At 49.2% G+C, this 22,344-nt stretch overlaps 1 protein-coding gene across 4 annotated transcripts in view; it reads right to left on the reverse strand.

The window, feature by feature from the left end:
• Positions 1–22,344, reverse strand: part of RXRG (retinoid X receptor gamma) — a 69,433-nt gene that overhangs the window by 27,312 nt on the left and 19,777 nt on the right. Inside the window, exon 1 of one of the 4 annotated variants that reach the window (XM_025892155.2) lies at positions 15,987–16,330. The exons of the other annotated variants lie outside the window; for them this stretch is intronic. Within the exon in view, the coding sequence (XP_025747940.1) occupies positions 15,987–16,035 (49 nt within the window). The 5' untranslated portion in view covers positions 16,036–16,330. Of the gene's footprint in view, positions 1–15,986; positions 16,331–22,344 lie in introns of those variants that run through there. 4 annotated transcript variants of the gene reach the window in all.

The raw sequence follows: 22,344 nt of genomic DNA on the forward strand, positions 1-22,344 counted from the left end.
GGGTCACATCAACAGCCAGGGCCACAAGGGGCATTAGCCCACAAGCCCCCCTGGGGCTTAGGGGACTGTGGCCTGGGCCAGCCAGACAGGGAAGGGAAGTCAAGTCCAAACCCACATGAGGAGGTGAACTGAGCAGGTGCCTGAGATGCTCCGGAACGCCCTGTCTCACACTCCTAGTGCTCTGAGAGCTGGGGCAGGGCTGAGCCTGCAAGTCAGGAGAAATTCACTCACTCACATGCAATGAACATTTACTAAGATGCAGGTACAATTCCAGGTGCTGGGAATTCGGAGCCCAAGAGAACACAGTACCCACTGTCAGGGGTCACATTCCACCACGGCAAGGGGGGCGGGGGGCGGACAGAGGCTGTAGTCATACCTTTGGCCACCGTATCTTTTGCAGCTTTGTGCCCATTAAGGTCTTTGCCCTGCCTATCTCCACAGCATGGGGTTTTATCAGCACTCAGGGAAGAAGACTCAGGGTGGCTGGACTTGGCTTACTGGCCACAGAGGCCCAGGAAATCCAGTGCAGATAGGCCTGCCCAGGCCGTTCCTACCTGCAGGCACAGGGAGCCGTGGTCACAAGTGTCCACGGAACAGGCCCTGGGCACATGATTGTCTGGTACCACTTCTCCCGGGTAAGTTAACAAGTTCCCTTATGGTGAGCCGCAGCTCAAGATGACAGAGAAGGAGGTGGCCCGCTGTCCTCTCAGGAGCCCATCATGGAACATTCTCTCCAGAAGAGAGAAGCTATAAACCTCAGGATCCGTAGCAGCAAAGCAGAGACTGGAAAAGCAACAGGGCAGCCTACCCTGAATCACAGCACTGCTTCCCCGCGTGGTTCCCTGTTCATTCAAGGAGCAGCTCTCGAGTACCTGCTGCTACATGCGGGGTGCTGTCCAGACCCTTGGGAGACCTCAGGGATCACTAAGTGTAGTGTTAGGAGCAGGATACAGGGAGGGATGGGCTCCCTTTGAATGCTGGGGAGGGGCAACTGCACGTCAGAAGAGTAACTGTGGAGCTATTCTTTTTTTATTACTGAGATAATAATGGACACGCAACATTCGTTATTGGTATATATCGCAAAATGATCACCACAAATAAGACTAGTTAACATCCGTCACCACGCACGACTAGAAATTTCTTTTCTTGTAATGAGAACTTTTAAGATCCACTCCCAGGAAATACAAGACAGTGTTATTAGCTATGGTCACCATGCTATAATTACATTCCCAGGACTTATTTATTTTATGACTTCAAGTTTGCACCTTTTGACTCCCTTCACACATTTCTCCCACCCCGATCCCTGCCTCTGGCAACCACCAATCTGTTCTCTGAATCTATGAGCTCAAGGTGGTGGTATTATTATTATTATTATTATTATTATTATTATATTCCACATAAGTGAGATCACACACTATTTTTCTTTCCCTGTCTTAGTTCACTTAGCACAATCCCCCAAGGTCCATCGTGTTGTCACAAATGACAAGATCTTATTCTTTCTTATGGCAGAATAACATTCCATCTCATACATATCTGTTAGCCATCCATCGGTGGACACTTAGTTGCTTGCACAGCTTGGCTCTTGTCAATAATGCTGCAGTGAACATGGGGGTGCATATATTTTTCTGAGTTAGTGTTTTCTAACTAGTATTTTCTCTGTGCAACTACTCTTTTTTTAAAAGATTTATTTATGGGGTGCTGGGTGGCTCCGTTGGTTAGCGGTCTGCCTTCAGCTGAGGTCAAGATCCTGGGGTCCTGGGATTAAGTCCCACGTCAGGCTCCCTGCTCAGCGGGAAGTCTGCTTCTCTCTCTCTCTCTCTCCCGCTGCCCCTCCCCCCACTCATGCTCTCTCTCGCTCGCACACTCTCTCTCGCTCATTCTCTCTCTCTCTCAAATAAATTTGAGAGAGAGAGAGAATGTGGCAAGGGGAAGGGCAGAGGGAAAGAGACAATCTAAGCAGACTCCTGCTGAGCATGGCTCGTGACCTGAGCCAAATCAAGAGTCAGACACTTAACCGACTGAGCCACCCAGATGCCCCTCTCTATGCAACTACTCTTAAACATAAATATTCCACTAGAAAAATGTCAACCTAGAGTTTCTCTTGAGCTTCTGCTAACACGGTTAAGGTCTCCCCGTGGAGAGAAAAGTCACTGCCACGGTCAAGGGCAGTGATGGCCCCTCCAGCATTCTACCCAGGGAGTTTCCATCTATCAGGGACAATTGTCTTATATAAACAGATAAATCCCAATCACCTGTTCTAAGTAGCACAACTGAGGATGAACCACATTCTGTGGGTCCACAGAGGAGTGCCCACGGGGTCAAATGAGCAGCTCAGACCCTTATCACGTGTCCTGAATAGCATTAGGCAAATTCCATACTTCAACTCATTTCATCCTGACAGTAAGCCTGTGAGGATCACTTTAGCTTTTTACAGATGAGAAAACTTATGCTCAGCTTCATCCCCATGCTGCTCCCTGTTCTGGGATGATTTGCTCTCCCCTCCATTTCTAGCAAGTTCCTATTCATCCTTCAAGGTCTAACTCAAGGAAGTTGAGTTCTTCTTCCAGGAAGCCTTCCCTGGTGTTCCTGGTCTGGTTTGATGCCCCTTTCCATTTTCTAACACAGTAAAGCCTGTGCTTTACTCATATCTTAGCACTTATTATACTGTGTCGCCATATTTCTTTATTTCCCTGTCTTTTCCATTAAACTGGGAGAGGGAGACAAGTGTCCAGTTTTGCTTCCCCACCCCCAGCAGGGTCCCTGGTCCTGCCCGGGTGTTCAGTGACAGAGCTTAGATTCCAACTGTCAACGTGAAGCCCACATTCTCCCCTGTGTGTGCTGTCAAGGACAGCGAGGATGATTTGGAGAGCCATCACCTCACAAAGTACAAGATGACTCAATTATGAAGGGATCTCAAGCTGAAAGTTTATCTGAAGGAGAGAGAAAAGGGCAGCTTCCAAGAACTCGAGCCAGAAAAACCAAAAATCTTCCCAGATGGCCACTGATTGGAAAGAACAATTTTAGACTCTTCTGAGGCCCTGGAAGGCTGTGACATTTAAAGAGGCCAATGTATATCTTGAGCCTGTTCCTAAGATAACATGTGACAGGTGAGCTGGGAGCCAGCCCGCCCTGATGGGCGAGGAGCTGTGCTCTCCCCGCTGGGACGGCCCCACAGCCCGGCCACCTGAAGGAAATCGCTATGCCCTTCCGGTTTCAGCTTTCCAGAGACAAACCAAAGGACCCCACTACACTCCTTTTTATTCTGCTTTACATGGATCTCAGAGAGCCCCTGTCTTTCCCTTCTGTACCCCGACAGCAGGCCCAGAGCGTGGGACAGACACGGACGAGAAGTCACTTCGCACATTCATCAACCCCAGAGTTCCCACGGTATGGAGCCCGTAACACAGTGATAAGGGACATTTTAGGTGGTACTTTAAGTGGCAAACTCTTTAAAAATATATATTAATAGTTCTATAATTATTTTTACTGTTTCCTTCTATTTATAGCAAGTGACTGGGCTGCTATTTTTGCATAAGATTACCTTTCTAAAAATAGCTATTTAAGTTTTCAAAAAGAGAGTAGGGGTGCCTGGGTGGCTCAGTCGGTTGAGCATCTGACTCTTGGTTTCAGCTCAGGTCATGATCTCCGGGTCATGAGATGGAGCCCTGCACTGAGCTCCATGCTCAGGGAACTCTGCGTGAGGTTCTCTTTCTCCCTCTCCTTCTGCCCTTCCCTCTGCTCACACTCTCACTCTCTCTCTCTCTCTCTCTCTCTAAATAAATCTTAAAAAAAAAAAGAGTAAAGTGACCTAGGACAGAGTCTAAGTACAAGGATACTCCATATGCAGAACACATGGGAATATCGTGTAAAGGGATGGTGTGTAGGAGAAACACTGACCTGCACAAAAACATAGGAACACGGGCTTTGGGGAACTCACAAGTTGTTCCAAGAATAAAATCAGATGATGTGAGGGTGACTGAAATGAAAAGTATACTGTTTTTATTAATAATAATAATAATAATGAGGAGGGCAATCAGAATATGCCTTGGCTGCTCAGTGAGGAGCATGATATGGCTGAGACAGACTGAAACAGAGTTAAAGCTTGGTTTGCAGTGGCCTTAAAATATGGTTTACTTCTGCTGAGTCAGTGATCCAGAAGAGGTGGGCTACTTTAAAACCATATTTACAAAAATAATAATAAAATTCAAAAGGATAGATATAACTTACAGGATTGCAGGTTGGTCCTGTGCCTCGCCCATGACCCAGTGGTTCTTAGACATGAATGCTTTGCTTTTAGAAAAGGCGAGAAGCTGTGCCCTAAGGACAGACGTGTTTCTCCATGGGAAATTAACCCGTCCTGGACACCTGAGCCGAGCTGTCCACGGCGCTTCCATTGGCCTCCTTCCCTCTCTTCTCTTTTTCTCAAGCCACATGGGAACCACAGCCAGGACCAAAAGCCACCACATGTTTTCCAGAAACCTGGCTTCTAGCCCAGATCCAAAGTCAAGGTCTCCTCTGATGCTTCCTTCCCTCTTGCCCCTTCGGACCCTTCCTCCCGGCCCCCGCACCCCAGCAGCCTGGCTCTCTCCCTGACCCTACACCCTCCTAATCCTCTTTAGCCACCTGGAGCCAGCCTGTGCCCACTGCCAGACGCCTGCGAAATGCACAAGCCCTCTACTCCGTGGAGTTGATGCTCTTTGCTCAGGCAATGATTTGTTTAAATAAAAACTAACTCATCTGATGGGAAAGGGCTAGCGGGCTTTCTCAGGAGCTTCTTCGATTCTCTTCTGGCAACATACTTAAGGAAAGTCATATTTCTGGGCCTCAATCTGCCCAGGGGTCTCCAAGACCCCTCCCACTGCTGCTTCATGGACACGGTGTAGGATACAGCCCAGGGGCATCTCGAAGAAGCAGCGCAGGTCACAGCCATCTGGCATGGTCTGAGTCTGGACCACTTTCCGAGGGGGCCCCATCTCCGGCAACTGGAACGTGGTAGACCTTCGGGCTCTTTGGGATTCCAAACTGCAGTATGCGATGCTGAGCGTCACCAGCAATCAAAGCTATTTGGGAATCTGCAGGGTGCATACACTATCATGGTTCCTAAAGTCTGCATGTGCCTCGTGGCGCTGGGGCAGCCCAGCAGAATACAAGACGCGGAAGCCACAAAGTCTTAGGTTGGATTCGAGGCTCTGCCTCCTTCTAGTCACATAAACTTGAGCAAGGAACTTGACCCCTCTGAACTGCAGTTCCGCACCCAAAGTGGAGACACACACCCTTACAGTGGACTGCTGATGGAGCACCTGAGAGTAGGGGCCCCGAGGTAGCAACTGCACTAAATGACTATCCTGTAAACATTGTGAGGGAGGGACTGTGTCTGGCTTGAATGCCATTGTAGAAGATCATGGACATCAAGGGCTGAGCCCAAGCCAGGCCATTAGTAAATGATCTATTAAGGACAGTCATTGCCATACGCTGGTACGGGCATCCCAGTTGTTGATAATATTGAGTTTTCTGAATCGGCTAGTAAATAGCCACTGCTCTGAGCCCGGAGCTCCCCTCCGTCATCCCAGCCACTCCACCCTTCCCCTAGGATCACCCAGATCTCCCCATAATCCAGCCTGGCACAAAGAGGTCCTCCACGTGACTTCCAGTCTGACCGTCTGCTGTCCTACTGGTTGTCACATACTTTTAATTTCTATCCCTTGCTATTAACCATTCCCATTATGGTACTCAGCACTGAGCCTGGAACGTAGCAGATGCTCAAAAGATACTTGACAACAGGATGGGAGCAGTGATGGGATCATTTTTTGTTAATTAATGTGTATAACTATAGAGAGTTCATCGGTAGAAATTACTTGCATCAGAAATCTCTGTCCCTGGTTTACCAAAACAAAAATCTCTGAGTAACGAATTACGCGCGCGCGTGTGCGTGTGTGTGTGTGTGTGTGTGTGTGTGTGTGTGTGTGTGTGTGTGTGGAGGGGGCCTTGCTGAGAAAGAGAAGCCCGGGTACTCAGAACTACAGAATTCTTACCAAAGTGAGGAAGTTGCCTAGCAACCTCCTCCTCAGCCAATGAAAGGAAAATGTCAAGCATGAGTCTTCCTGACTGGCCAGACAAGGGAGCCAACGGCTTGGTGTTTCCACCCCTTTGCAGCTGCGCCAGGGTGTTTGCTGGCCCACTAACACGCCTCTTCTGCACGGAGTGGAAACTTGTAAGGAATCTTGATACTGGCTAATACCCACCCCCAGGGAAGGGGACAGAGGTAAAGATGTGCTATTTCTGAGAGTCAGGACTCTCCATCTGAAGGCAAGGGAGCATTGCACAGCCCAGTCTCATTCGACTCTCTCCCACTGGGGCACAATCACACGCCCAAGCCTGTCTCCTTGTCTCCAGTGGGGGGACTTGGTGCATGAGCCCCAGAATCATAGAGTAGTCAGACACCTGGCTTGTTCTTCCTTTAAAAAAAAAAAAAAAAAAGATTTATTTATTATTTGAGAGAGAGAGACAGAGAGCATGGGGGAGGGGCAGAAGCAAAGGGAGAGACTCTCCAGCCGACTCCCCACTGAGCATGGAGCCCTATCTCAGGACCCTGAGATCATGACCTGAGCTGAAATCAAGAGTCGGTCACTTAACCAACTGAGCCACCCAGGCGCCCCCTGGCTTGTTCTTCCTCGTCTAAGGGAAACTTACTCACACATCCTTTCCCCATCCTTTCCCCTCTCCCCTGGCTCAGAACACACAAGGCAGGCTGCAGAGCAAGGCAGACAGAGGCCTGCCACAGGAAGGCACTTGAACTGACACTTTAATCGTCACCTCCCTTGATGACTAACAACAACAACAAAAGATAACATTCATTGAGAAATTGCCATGAGCCAGACATGGCTCTCAACACTTTACATATATTGACACATTTCATACCTACAAGCCCCATTAAGGTTGGTATACTTACCTCTGCTGTACAAATGCAAAAGCTGGGAGACGGAGAAATTAAATACATTGCCCAAGGGAACATGACTAGAAAATTACACAAGTGGCATCTGAATGGAGGGAGGAAAGCAGCAGATCTGGGTTTTAGCCCCAGCCCCACCATGAGCTTCACTGCTCTGGGACTCCCCCCCACAGCTGCACAGGGCGGCTCTCCTTGCCTTCCCCAATCCAACTAGATGCCTCCCTCTGGACTTTGACCCTGGCATTGTCTTAGTTTTTGGTGTTTTTCTAAAGATTTCATTCTTTTTAAGTAATCTCTACACCCAGCGTAGGGCTTGAACTCACAACCCGGAGATCAGAAGTCGCATGCTCTAGGGACTGAGCCAGCCAGATGCCCCCGACCCTGGCACTTTCTGACCAGGACACTCCCCATCCTGACTCCGGCCCCTCCCAGTTCCCAGCTGGCTGAGGGTCCATTCCCTGGAGTCCCAGCTCTGCCTGACTTTTCCCTCTCCCTTCTCCGGTAGAAGGGGCACTAGGATGCCAGGGGTTTGCTAGTCCGCGTTTCTTATATTTGAGTCACGATCAGCATGTTCGAAAGCACCTGCACAGAAGCCTCGGAACTTCACGGCCGCCCTGACATGGACAGGAGGGTATTTCACAGGCACAGAGCTCTACAGTTTAGCAGGTGAGAGGTGCCGAACTCCCAGGCAGTGAGGAGCAGAAGCAGAAGCCACATCTTCTCCACTCTCAAAGCGGTTTTCTGGCTTTCTCAATGGGGAAAATAAAGGAACGGGACAGAAGTGGAGAGTGTGTGGGAGAAGGGGCTCAGCGGCCACAGCCCCTCAGCACCAAGGGGGGACGCAAAGATCAGCAGCTGACCGGCTGCACGCAGTTGGCCAGCCTTTCAGAGCCTCACAGGGCCGCTCCGGCTTCCTGCAGGCCCCCGAAGGAGGGCTCACGGCTGTTCGGGGTGGGGGATGGGGTTGCTTCTCCCGGTGCTTGGGGGAGGGGGAGAGCACAGTGGCATCCCTTCTTCCTTCCCCCTGCCCGACCCTCCCTGCTCCCATCCCCCCAGCCCCTTCCATCCCACCTCCCCTAAAACCTACAATGATGGAGGTAGTGAAAAGCAGGCAAAGATTGATAATCAGCCTCATTATTACCAGCATTATATATAATTATAGCAAAACCTTACTCATTTCGATCAATTGAGAGAAAAAATCAGTCTAAATTCGTGACAAGTTGGCAGATTACTTTTAAATTACAATTTTATTACTTCTAAGTAACACACGTGAAGAGTTTGTGTTTCGAGTACCACAAGCTAATGGTTAAGCGGAGATTTTATAAAAATCTGCTTTAAAAGAGTCTTTTGTAATTAACACCCCGTTAATATGCTAATGATGCTCCTACCAGGCTTTTTAAATTGCTTCGAAACAGATGTAACTTAAAATAGGGCAACACTTCTACGATCTTATTTGCTCGACAAACGTTTTTTTTTGTTTTTGCAGGGGGGTTTTTTGGTCATTTTTTTCTTTTTGGTGAAGGAGCAAATACAAACTAGTTCATACCATGACCAATTTAATCACCTTTCCAAATCAGTTAGGTCATAAATTAATAAGGCCATATTGCTTGGGGTTAGAAACCATACTTTCAGGACTTGAGGAATTACCTAATTTTAGAGAAAAGAAAATAATCCCAGAGAGTTTGCACAACTTGCTGAAGGCTACACGGTCAGGACAAAAACACCGGGTCTTCTGGCTCCCGGATTCAAGGTCATTCCACCCTCTACATACTGTCTCATGCTGACAAAACTCTTCGTAACGATACGCTATTTATTTCTATGTTTTTATTTCATATATTTATTTCGTATATCATATATATGCTATTTATTTCTATGTGTTTATTGGTTCAGTCAGTCAAAAAATATTTGTTGAGTGCCTACTATTGTGCCAGACCCCAGGCTAGGCACTCGGGAGAGAGCAGTCCCTCCTGGGGGTCAGCGCCTAGTTCATAGAAGCTTCAAACTGACACAGAGTGGTCAGTAGGGCAGAAATTATCCCCATTAGATCGATTTAGAAAAACAGGTTCAGAATGATAAAGTGACATTTTTCAGTACTTGCTGTGAACGATTATAGACCTAGAATCTGAGTTGAGTCTAGCACAATTTCTGGTAACCTTTCTGCATGTAATTAATGACATCTTGCTTGCTTTCCTACCCAGGACCAAATTATCAACCTTGATGGTACAGGTGGATGTTATGCTGTGTCTAAGTCATAAGAGGTACGCCAGGGTCCTGGAGCAGGGGCTCGCTAACAAGGAACACTGTCTGTCCCTTTAAACCAGCTCCGTATACTGGCAGACCATGTACCCATCGGTCCACCAAGACAACACCGATGAGTGTTTCAGGCATTGGCTGGGGGTGCTCCCACCTCACCCCTTGTTCCCCAAGTCCTTGGACATCCATCTTGTCCACATCCAGCTCTTGAACCCATGACCTCAATCCCGTTTTCTGTCTCTCTGGACTTCTTGTTCAGATATGCTCGCCCTGACCTCTACATATGGACAGTCTTCTAAAGACTGCGATCATCCTAAAATACAGTGAACAACATCCCTCATGCAACGTTATCCTTGGGTAATGCACACAGGATCATTTGTTCTCAGCTTCTAAATACTTAGATTCCTGGGACCCATTTACTTGACCTTAGGCCCAAGAAACATTTCCAGAAATAATTCATCTCCAAATGTCAGGCAGATGCAGACTGCAGAGCTCGTAACTAGTTCATCACTCCTTCAGGACAGGGGATGGGTCCTAGTTTTCAGGGTCCTGCACAACCCTTGCACGAGCCAGATATTTAACCAATGTGTGCTGAACAACCGATCTGGCATTCCCAGAAGAGTCTAGAATATTCTCTCCCTGCTGATGATCGCTACTCTTTGCTCTGCTCCCCTCATCGCTGGGGCTGAGAAATCACAGGTACCATGAGCCCCCAACTGTCCAAGAGACTGCTCCCCCATGACACTAGTGACCAGCAAAGGAGAGGAAGGAGATGCTGAGGCACAGACATGAAAACCAGGCCAACCAGCCTAGAAGGAACATCCCAACATATGTGTTAAGCACTTTCTTGGCCGCTCCTCTGACTTCTTATAAACGCTTTCTGAATTAAAGATCACAGGCTTTTCCATTTTTTTAAGTTCAGATGTTGGATTCTGAAATCCCATCAGGAGTTTGAGCTTGATTTCAAACCTAGACATTTCCTGTCTCCCTCCCCCTCTCTCAATCACAGTGTTTAATAAAGGCAGCAGGGGGCTCCAGGTTGTTCAGTGACTCATCAAAGTCACTGGCCCTGGGCCGCAGGGTCTCCTGAAAATTGGAGGGGTTGGAGGTCCCAGGTCCCAGCTCTCGTTCTGCCAGATCTCAGGAGTGCCTGCCCTAGAATGATTTGTTTAAAACAGAACTTCCTGGAACAGGCGCAGAATCCATGTCTCATTTTGCTTTGTCAGCATCTCCTGGTGAGCCGCCCTCTGATGCTTTAAGAACAGGCACACCTCCCCTAAGAAAAGTCTACGCACAAAATTCTAGCTGAATTTAGAACTATAGTCTCCAAATTTTCTGAAATGGGAAGGGGGATCTTTTACTGTGTGTTTACAATTGCCCAGGCTTTATTTTATGAAATCCCGACACCGTAGAAGGTTAACACTGACCCTGTGTGGTGAGTAGTATTGAGTTATTTTACCAAAGGGTCGGGGGAGCACTCTCTGAAGTCTCTCCTGCCACCCCAGGTGGCCCCCAGGGGGCGGGGTCTGGGGAACCAGGTCTGAAGACCACAAGCAGCTGCAGGTCCTGGGCAAGCCACACCTGCTTCCCCAAGTGTCCTCCCCTGTAACTAAGGGGTCACTCCCATGACCCGCAGTCCCCTCAGTCTAGCTCTGAAGACTCAGCTCTGTGGCAGGGAAGCCAGGGAAGAGGCTGTCAGAGCCAGGGATGGGCACCACTGCAAACTGGAGAACACTCAGAAACTTCTCCAGAACCACCCCCTAGGGGTCTGCAAACATACAGGGACACGGAACATCCCTATGCCTTAGTGTGTACTACTTTAGTTACAGCTATTCTCACCCCACAACAGGATTCGGATTGGAGCAGTTGCAACAGGAGACCCTAGAGCCAGCCAAGACTCAAAGGTTTACTCTCTGGTTCTTCAGAGAGAAAGTTTGCCGATTCCCACCCTAGAGTGTAAAATCGGGCTCCGTATATTAGAATAAAGTGGGGTCCATATGGAGAATTTTGTTTTCTCAGTACCTTCGAGTGCCCTGCCCCCCACCCCCAGTCATTTTCTTCATTTGCTGCAATTACACACGTCCAAAAAATGCATTATGATCCCTAAGAAAGTTGTGACGAGCACAGAGATTATGTTAGTTGTTGTTCTTACACATAATTCACCCACTTGTGGCAGATCTGGGACTCCATCTCCCTGCAACCACCCCCTCTCCACCTTACACCCCCACCCTCCCCACCCCGCCCCGGCAAGCAGCAGGTGCAGCATGGGTCTTGAACACAGCAGCCCTGGCACCTGCCTGCATTTGGATCCTGGGTCAGCTGGGTGATCTTGAGCAGGTTACTAAACCTCCCGGTGGCTCTACATTTCCATCCGTAAAATGGGGATGGTGATAATAGTAGTGCCTTCCCTCCAGGGGCCCTTGAGAATATTAAATAAGACGGTGCTTGCAATGCCCATGGAAGAGGATCTGGCACACAGTAGGTGCCCAATACACATTAGCTACTATTTTCACTCTTTTGCGACAATCGCTGAGCTAGGACCTGGATCTCGATCCCATGAGAGCCACTCAAACCCAGGCATCCTAGAAAACAAACTTTTACATTTCCTGGGCCTCTGAGTCTTCCCCTTTCAAATAAGAGAAAATCGCAGCTTCCTCTGGGAGCCCCTGGCATTCCAGCCACCCAACTCTGGTGGAAAGTTCTCTGCAGACACAGAAGCAACATCATGAGGGGAAGGAAGAGGTGGAGAATTTAGATTCGTCTTTGCACAATTTCTTCCCCCAGTCCTAGTCAGCTCTCTGTCTCCTGGTAAGATTGTAAATGTTTCAGAAAATAGTTTACACTAAATATGTTCCTTCCAAAATCTCATAAACAGTTCCTCCTTCCTACATAAACCCTAACCACTTACGTCCATGGTAGGTCCCAATTAACCACCCACACATTTGTGAGCGGAAAAATATGTTCTGGTGCACGCATCCGTGTACACACACACACACACACACACACACACACACACACGCCCTCCTATTGCCCCCCGTACATACACACATGTGTATGGCCACACGTGCCTCCAACCCAACCCCTCCTCTCTGGCTACTCTGTGGCTACCCTTAGTTGAAAAGCAGAGTGTTCCACACAAATGTCAGGGTCAGCTGGGCAGGACTCTTGCAGATCAGCAGGCCTCCAGGAGCAGCACCAATTAGTGCCCAGAGTCCCTTGCTCCTGAGTGACTGCAAGGCTCTCCTGTGTTTTATTCCTCAAAGGCCAGGCCAAGTGTCTGCAGCCACCGGGCAGAGCCGGGGCGGGAGTAGGGCTCCTCACCCCAGCAAGGGGTGTGCTGCTTCCCACGGCTTCCCGTCCCCATCCCGAAGCAAGTGTGTGGCCCTCGGTGTCCCGAGCGGCAGCTCAGCCGAGCGGGGATTCTGGAGCCCGACTGCCTGCGTTCAAATCCTGGCCAGTGCCACTTTCGAGCCACGAGACCTTCAGCACGTTACTTCGCTGTGCGGTGCCTCAGCTTCCCCCTCTCCAAAAGGAGCAGGATCATCATGGTGCTTCCTCGGAGGGCTGTCATGAGCCCATAGTGTCAAGTGCTCACAAGGGGAGCGGGCCCTGCGGACGTGTGGCAGCGCGCTTGTGAACTGATCCCCTGCTCTCGGCTCACACCCTGAGGATTACCGCACAATTGCATGGGGGAATTACAGGCTTTGTTTTGCCATCTTCTTAGAAGCAGCAACTGTCTCCTCCAGGCCAACAAATCTCTTACTGAGCAGCCGGCCAAGCCAGGACTTGGCAGAGAAGGAGAGAAGGGTTCTCTGCTCATCACACGGCAGGGCTGGGCGCTGGGAGATGGGGCACCTCTGCGAGACCATGGCAACCCAGGTAGTCACCACCCCTTGGCCAATCTAACCCGTCCCTCGTTCACCGATGGGACGAAGATCTCACATCTGGGAAGCACAGCCCCAGACACCATCCCCAGGGGTCATTTCCCAAGGGTGACTTGGTGTCCCTAGAGACCCTCATAGGGAATCACAGGAGCTCCCTGCAGTTCCACTTGCTGCTGTATAAAAAGGCAGGGGGGCGTGCACCAAATCACTGCATGCATGTGGTTCCACTCTCTGTACCGAGGCTGCAGGTGACAGCCACTCCAGTCCTCAGGTTTTCCCTGTGCCTGCGGGAGGGTGGGGGGGGGGGATCCTCCCTCACTGCCAAGTTCTCAGACAGACCTCCCTGCACTGGGGGAGGTGGGGGTGAGGGCCGTGTCCTCTGGCTCGGTGTTTTAGCAGCCTCTTAACTGGCACACGCAAACAAAATGGAAAACATCAACAGAATTAAACAAAATAATTGTTCTCCTCCCTCGGGAACAAGGAGAAGTCGCATCAGAGGAAGACATTTAAACAACCTGAGGGCCCTTTTCCCTCCCGCTCCCCATGTTACATCAATGTATTCTTCTATGGCTGCACTGGTGTGTTTCCTTGTATCCGAAACCGAATTACACCAACTACCAGAGCCCCCACAATTGTGAGACTCGAAACCAGCAAAGTATGTGCGTCTTCGAGTATTTCATTTTATTTTCCCCAGATTCCTATTTCATTATTCCCCAGTAATGTTTGATTTTTTAAATTAATCTGCATGTTAATGCTTGAGCAAAATGGAGGGGATGAAAACATTAACTTTTATTAAGTACCAAATACATGGACAACACTAAAGTAGCTGCTTTTTCAAATTTAATTCTCAAAACAATACTCTGAGGATGGGATTATCAGCTCCATTTTAGAGATGAAGGCACTGAGGCTCAGAGAGTTTCAGTATTTGCCTAAGGTCACACAGCCAGTATGTGAACCCAACTCAGTTCTCTTGCTCTTTCTCGCTCTCTTTCCTGCTCGTTTCACTAGATCAGACTGAAGGAGTACTATTGTAAGTTTGAGTCAGGGGCTTTTCCGGAAGGTCTCTCCCAATCAGACCCCACATAGCCTTAGACTGGTCCCTGCCTTGTTGAGGCCTTTGTTTCCACTCATAAAATGAGAGGTCTAAGGTGCTCTTGGAGGTCCCTGAGGAGACTAACATTCCAAGATTCCAGCAGGCAATCCCCGTTGAATTTGGGGCTAGACCTTCTTTATCCAAACTTTCTCTTAGCTCTCTCCCTGGATCTTTCCATCTTTACCCAGTTATTCACTCCCACTGGCTCAGAGGGTCTCCATGGCATTCATGAAGCCATGACCTCCCAGACCTTGGGGTTCCCGAGGATCTGAAGGACAAGCACATCCCTCAGACCTCAGACAGCTGAATTCAGAGGGAAAAGGAAAAAGTGTCTCAGCTGTGAATGGAACCAAGATGGGAGCCGAGAAGGCTTTTCACACCCAGGACCCAACTATAAATGAGATCAGATGTCCCGGTCAGAGCCTTGGCCACCACTCGCACTGGGTCATATCATGAGACTGGCCCCAATGACTTCAACATCCCCTCTTCCTGGACGGCATCCATGGCCCCCCACCTCTTGTGTCCCAGCAACAACCTCTTCCCGCATCCCAAAGAGCACACAGCACAAAATATTACAATGTGTCTGTGTGATAAGCCTACTCTGTCCAAGTGGCAGAGACCGTGTCTCATTCACATCTGCCTTCCCAGAACCTAACACCACGCTTGGCTCACAGAAACTCCCCAAGGCACCCTGAATGAATGAGCAAGCCCCCTGGCCCCATGCCTCCCCAGCAGGGACCAAATCCACCTTGCAATGTCCCTCCACGCCTCACAGAGGGTTTTGCCCTGCAAAGGGGGCAAGCTCTACCCGCCAAGCCCTCGGATGAATTGCCTATCTGTCCACACAGGAGGTCGGGAGAGCAGGGACTTTTCAGTTCTCAAGACCCAACAAGAATTTCTGCTTTGTCCTGTCTGCCAGCATCCGCAGGGCAAAAGCTCCTCTTTGGCTCCCAAGAATGCAAGCTACAGGCCACCAGCTGACAAGTGAGAGGCCAGTTGGTCAGCTGTTGGTTCCATTTATTCAAAGCTGGACGGCTTCTGCCACTGAATCAAGGGAGCCTCCGGTCGCTTGGAAGGCAGCCCCTGAGAAGTGGCGACTCGGACCTTCAGCCTGCAGGTCCTGGGAGCACAGACTCCCGCCCCCAGACCCGACCCTCCACCCTCGGAGTGTAACTGCAGGCGGAGACCCTAGCGATGGAAAGCAGCAGGGAGGGGGCGCGGGGCTATTAGCAAATCAAAAGGGAAGACAACAGAGGAAGGAAAACACGGTGGCAAATTCAAGTGCTCCGTTTTCTTTTTTAAAAAAATCCAATTATACGGAGATCTGCTTTTAAATAAAACAAGCATGCCCTTGTTCCCGAGTATCGCAGGGACTCTTAATAGCCAGGCAAAACCTTTTTCATCACATTTTTCTCATTACAAGTTGGATAATAGGTACATCCTAGTGATTGCCTTTGACCCTTCCACTTTGCACACGCACACAAACACACTGGGTTCTAACAATGCTCTTGTTCTGTCTGGGTCTCACATATATTCTCAGGCAGGTGGGTTGGAAGGCTCTTGGAATATTTGCATGCCCTCTCTTGTGCTCACTCATGCTGCTATGCACAGAGCCTCACCTCCGACCATGCCCTCTCCCCCCGCTCCCCTGCACTCACAGACACACTCACGCGGAAACACACTACGAACGCGTACAAACATACATGCCCTCCTCCCAGTTCACTAGCATACGGCTGTCCACGTTTCCCGATTCCCCTCTGGCCCGTCCAGACAGGTCCCCCCGGGGCAGCCCGAGCGCAGGACTCACCGCCAAAGCCTGTGGGAAACTTCATGAAGTGAGAATAATTCCCATACATGTTGACTCTTCAGTTCATGTTCCTCTCCCGAGCGTCTTCCGAAGAGCGCGGCCTCCCGGGCTCCCGCGCGCAGCCGGGCTGCCTTCAACTTGGGCTAACAGGAGTGGTCATCGCTTCCTCGCAGCCCGGGCAGCTCGGGCTGGGCCAGCCCTCCGGGATTAGTCTGGAATCTAGCCCTCGCTCGGAGCGGCCACATAGCGCGTCCGGGCGGCGGGCGGCGCAGCAGCTGGTGCCTGTCAGTAACCACGCACAGCGCCGCCGCCGCCACCGCCGCGTCCCGCCGCCGCCGCCGCCGCCGCCACCGCCCCACCGCGCGCGGGCGCCTCGTGCTGCTTTGCTTCCCTCGGGGCTGGGCGGCCGCGGGCGCTCCGCCGGTTCCGCGCCTCCCCGGGGCGCTGCGGGCGGCGGGGCCCAGCGTCCCGGAAGCCCAGACCACGGCGTGACCGCCCCCCCTAGGCCAGGAGCCAGGGAGGGAAGGAAGGAGGGAGGCGAGTGGCAGGGGCCGGGAGACTCTGGAGGGGCCTCCTTCTTGACTTGCACCCACAGACATCGATGGGGGCTTTAGTAAGAGGCATTTTCCCACTCAGGCTCCTGTCCGTCCAATGCCCTGGGTGTTTGATCTGTGCCGGGGGGTAGGGGTGAGGGCCAAGAGAGAACAGAACCCCTTCATTAGCGCAAGATTGGAGAAGTGTGAGACTCCATCCCCAGCTATGGAAAACGAAGCTACAGCCTCCCTTGGATGTGGGCTGGGCCTGTCCTGCCCTGCGGGCCAGAAGCGTTTGTCTGCGCTCTTCCAGAAGAAGCTGACAGGTGCAGTTGGGAGCCTGAGCTGGCTCACAGGGAACACGTGCGAGCAGGGAGGACGCCTTGGCTAGAGGTGGTGATGGCCGCTCACTTGGAGGGATGCATTCATCTTATCCACCGCTGTCATCCCACCCTTGTCCGAAAGGCACCACTGAGCCCTCCCTGAGCCAGAGACTCTCTTGGGTGGAACCCAGCCACAAATCAAAGAGTCCAAGTATCCCTTTGATGTTCGTGTCTGTTATACAGCTTTCCTGACAAGCCACTGCTGGGCCTGTACTTGGACACCTCCAGTCATGGAAGGCTCACTACTATTCCATTCCATTTCCAGATAGCCCTTACCATAAGAAAGTTTTTTTAGTTGAACTGACATCTACCTCCTCTCTGTAGCTTCTGCCAACAGGCTCTAGGGTACTCCCTGCCGCCACACAAGAGGGGCCTGTGGGGATCTTCTGCAAATTCACAGATAAATCTCCCATGCCCATAATCTACTTCTGTAGGCACCCTTGCCTCGTTCAACCATCCCATGTATCACCAAGTATTCGAGTCTATTGACAACCTATTCTTTTTCTAGGAATACACTTCAATTCCGGGAGACTCTCAGGGAGGGGAAGGGGGTTGGCCAGGCTTGAATACAATACTGCAGCTCTGATCCGGGTCTCCTCCCCCTGGTGTTTGGGTTGGCAGGGCAACGCGGGTGCTGTCAACATACCCACCAGGGTCGTGGGCTGAGCTCTGAGAGGCTGGGACAGGATGAGAGGCTTGCCCTTGATGCAGCATGGCACATGGAGGGATGCAAGGCAACTCAAGGCCCACAGGAAAAAAAAATCAAGATTTAAGTGCTAAGAGAACCCAGAGCAAAAAGTAAGAATAAAGGCCCAGAGACAGGAACAGAGTCTGGATGACGAGGGAGGAGGGGGCCCAGATGGGAATCAGAGCCAAAGTCGGTCAGAAAGGAGGAAGAAAGATGCAGGCTGTCACTGGGAAGGCATGGTGTGCCCGGGGCTTCCTTGGCTAGGGGCTGACCTCAGAGGCTCGGTTGAGAACTGGCATAGATGCGGACCATGCAGAATCCGGGGGTACTGTTCGCCTCCCTGCATGAGCTCCTGGGCAGCCCCATGTGTGAATTCGCATAGAACTAACTTGACAAATGACCCACCCACCCACCCAGCTGTATTCTCCTTTATACCCAGTCTTCATCCTCTTCTTGGGCTATCGGCTTTGGGGCCAACATGCAATATCATCCTCTCCTCCTCTGAAGTGCAACATTTGGGTTCACTCATCACCCCGGATCTTCTGGGATTCCTGCTTCTTTCATCCAGTGTATGTTATTCCTCCCCCCATTTCATGACTTCTGAAGATCTGACGCATTGCTCCCATATTTTATCTAACTTAGGGACAGAAATACTGAAAAGGACATAGCAAGGACATCCTACAGCAGACCAGTGTAGCATCCGTTTATGAGGACCACGGACACTTGGCTTATACAACACTCATTGTGTGGCCTGAAGAGGCTGTGTCTGCAGAGAAAGCGAGTCAGAACCCAGCATTCCTGGGTACCAATCCCAGTTCCATTGCTTACAGCCTCACAGTATTGGCAAGGGACTGACTCTCCCTGGACCTCGGTGACCGCATAGGTTTGTGATGAGAATTGAGTCCACACGCGTTAATCACTTAGGAGATGGCAGATACACAATTAATGCTCAATAGGTACAAGCTAGTTTGATGATGATGATGCTGTAATTTAAGCAAGTCACTTTACCCCTTGTTTCTTTTTACTCATTGGTGAAATGATGGAACAGGGCTAGAGGAGTTCCAAAATCCCCTTCAACTTGAAAATTAAATGCAAATGGATCCACACCCCAATTCTGTAACTGTCCATTTTCTCCACAGAAGTGTCTGAAGCAAGTGTCTTACTAAAACACAAACTACCATTTTGTATGCCTGTCCGAGAAAGAAATGAGTTATTTCAGCACAGCTGGCTTTTTGGTGAGCCAGTGTTGGCAAGGGTCCTTCCAAGTACTCAAAAACCATCCTTTGAAAAGCTGTCCTTAGAGCTTTATTCAAGGTCAGTGTCAAGATGAGCTGTCAGCAGTGTGGGGTAGACTCTACTTTCTTCCCCTTTCGCTAAGTTAGGTGTACCTGACCACTTCGGCTCACAGAATAAAGACCAAAAACCTTAGCCTAGCATGGAAGGGCCCCACCGTCTTGTCTCAACCTACCCTTTAAGCTCCATCGGGAGGAAAGTGCTCTGGGATAGAGATCATAAGGCCCAGTACCTCCACACACTGCTCTCCAGCTGTGTGACCTTGGGCAAGCTCATTTACTCTTGGGGGTGGGGCGGGGGGACACCCACACCGCTCACCTCACTAAGGTTTCTGGGTTTTGTTTTTGTTTCATGATCAAATGGGACGAGAGGAGTGCATGTGGTTTGGTTTGGTTTTAGGGTTTTGTTTGTTTTACACGCCAGAGTTCTATACAAACACAAGGAAGTAATATCTTCTTGTTTGTCTGTTTTCTTTTTTCTTCCCTTTCTCCAGTGATCCCTTCTGGTCTATTTGGCTCACTGTGGGAGCACAGTACATTCATCCCAACTTGTGGTTCAATGTTATGTCCATTTACCTTCCCTGACCTGCTTCCCCACATAAGTTGCTTTCCTGCCTAAATGCTAGAACACGGTAGGTGCTCAATAAATATGTTTGCGTTAAAAAAATGCTTGCTATGCTTATACCAAAATATCCCAGCATGCTTACCTTGCGATACCTTCCATATGATTTAACATCCCATAACAAGCCATAAACTTTGTCTAAAGTACAAGACATATAAATATGGTTTTTCTTTCTAATCCACGTTTTTGGCTGGTACCACAGTGTCCTAAGACCATTATTGATATAACAACATTAGCCTGACCTAAGCCCTTCCCAGACAACCCCACTGACTTCAGTCACTCCACTGCCCCCAGCTGTTACTGGGTTCTCATTAGGATATCATATGAAAAACCAAATGCTCGATGTCCATAGTGAGAATTAGCTAATTCATTCATAAGAATTCTGAGCTCACTTCTTGTCAAGGCTAATTATCTATTTCTCTTAAGTGATATGTTCTGCTTTTATTAAAGTCATTAGTGCCTTTGAGTAAATGAAAAGGGCATCTGTTTTCACTGGCATATCTTATGTTCACCCTGGTAATAAAAGGATATAGCTTAACCACTGGTCTCTTTGTGTGTGTGTGTGTGTGTGTGTGTGTGTGTGTGTGTGTGTGTGCGCGCGCGCGCGCTTTTGAACAATGGCAATAGAAAATGCTATTTTGCAGTAAACATGAATAAAAAACAAAAGTCATTTATTAGATATAAAATATAGAGGCAAATATCTCTACATTTATGACACCAATTAACATTTTTATATTTGTGTGTACTTCACCTGCCTAATAGTATATAAAGTTTCAGTGTGTTTTCCCAAATACTAGAGTTAAGCAGGGCATACCGTATTACCCTATTTTATAAATGAGGACTTTGAGTCCAAGGCTGTGAAGTCAGGGAAGGAAAGAGAGCCACTTTAACCAGTCAGATTTCAGATGTGGTCTCACAACTAGAACATGACAGAAATGGGTATAAAACCAGGCCCCTGACTCCAACTCCCAGCCAACGTGTCTTTCACCAGACCTTGACCTTTCCCTTAATAGTGATGTGTTTCTATTATATGTGTTATGGGGTGGGAGGTTCTTACATATTGGTTTTTTTTTTTCTCTTTGCTGTCATTCATTCATTCACTTATCATTCAGCCAACACTTATTGAGAGCTTTTTGCCTGTCAATCACTGGGGATGCACTAAGAGACAATAAGATCAAGTCCCTGACCTCATGGAGCTTATGCAGTCTAATGGAAGAGCTGGAGAGCAAATAGCCAGAGACATAAATATATCATTAGAAGCCATGATAAGTGCTATGAAGGAAAATAATTGGATGAGATGAGAGACTATAGCAGGGAAATCTAATTTAAATTGAAAGGTCAGCGAGACTTCTTTGAGGAAATGACAGTTATACTCAGATCTAAAGAAAGAATAAGATTCAGTTGGGGGAAAAGGAAGAGGTGGTGGGGAGCGTGGACCAGGCGGAGGGAACAGTAGGTCTCATTGCCCCGAGGAGGGAATGAGCTCAGTGTATTCCAGAAGCTGGGGAATGCAATGTTCAGGTCTCCCCTTCAGATGACCTGGCTGCCAAGAGTTCCATGGGTGCATTGTCTCGCCCCTGATTCTGTGTTCGACGTGCCACGTCAGCTGTGCACTGCTGGAAACCTCCCTTCCTGGCTTTGTCTCCCTTTCACATGCTGGTCAGGTTCAGATAACCCACTGTTTTCCAGAGCTGCCCACCCCACGAATCCATCTTTGTGTGTGTGTTCCTTCTGCTCTTCTGCTCAGAAGAGTCTTCCCCTCTTTCTGTTCTCTGTCCAAATACTGCCATTCCCTAAGACCGTTCTCATGGGCACTTTTCGATGGCCCTCTGTTGGAACCACTCTCCTAGATTCCCACAGCCTGTAGTTGGGACCATTCTTGTGTCCCTCATCACGTCCCTTCTTGGATGATTGTCTTGAACGCATCTGAAAAGCCGTCTTAGTAGGCAGGAAACCCTAAATAACTGGCAACTGGGTCTGAGTCATTTTTGCAACCCCAAAAGCCTTTACAACAGTGTCTAACACATAACAGAAATCCAATAACTGCACGATGGATGAATGGATGAACTAAAATTTGTTGATTATGCTAACCTCTCCTGATGTCAACCCCAGGGTCCTAGACATGAGGAAGGGAGTGTTCCTAGACTCCCAACAGTTTTTACAACCCAATTTTCATTTTCATGGGCTCCTTCTCATGCAATCATATACTCCTGTGTGGACAGACTTGATACTGGCATTAATATAGTACATCCATCTTGGTGACTGAGAGCCTCTGAGGATGGAAATGAGGTGCCTGATTCAGACAGAGAGCTGATCAGCTTTAAATGAGGACTGTCTCAGCTATCACCAAAACCTGGGCCATTTCCATAAGGTCTAAAAAGTGTTCAAAGACACATGCTTTATCTACAAGGTGTCCCCATGGCTTAGCCACCACTCCTGTGTATTGTAGCCAATGGCTCCAGTTACTAGTGAAACAAGAAGAGTTAAACTTGCCCTAAGGGAATTGTTCCCCAAACTTGGCATCACAAGTACCTGGGAAGCTTAAAAAAAATTACAGAAGCCTTTATCCACCTCTAGAGATTATGTAATTGGCTTGGGGTTGTGGTCTGGGTTTGGGACCTGCTAAAAGAAGCCTGGGTGATCCTAATGCGCAGTTAGATGAGTCTGGGGAGTACTGACTTAAAGAAAGAGAACCTTTCTTTAACAGGAAGCTAAGAAGGAGCCATCAGCAAAAAATGAGAAACCACTTCCCGGGATAATTCCAAGGAACCAGTAAAATCCACTTTGCCCATTTGCTAGAACACACAATTGGAACTTAGAAACACAAGAAGCTCTTGCTT

Source organism: Callorhinus ursinus, unplaced genomic scaffold, assembly GCF_003265705.2.
Source record: "Callorhinus ursinus isolate GAN/ISIS: 27379988/994484 unplaced genomic scaffold, GSC_fseal_2.0 scaffold54, whole genome shotgun sequence".
Classification (NCBI taxonomy): domain Eukaryota; kingdom Metazoa; phylum Chordata; class Mammalia; order Carnivora; family Otariidae; genus Callorhinus; species Callorhinus ursinus.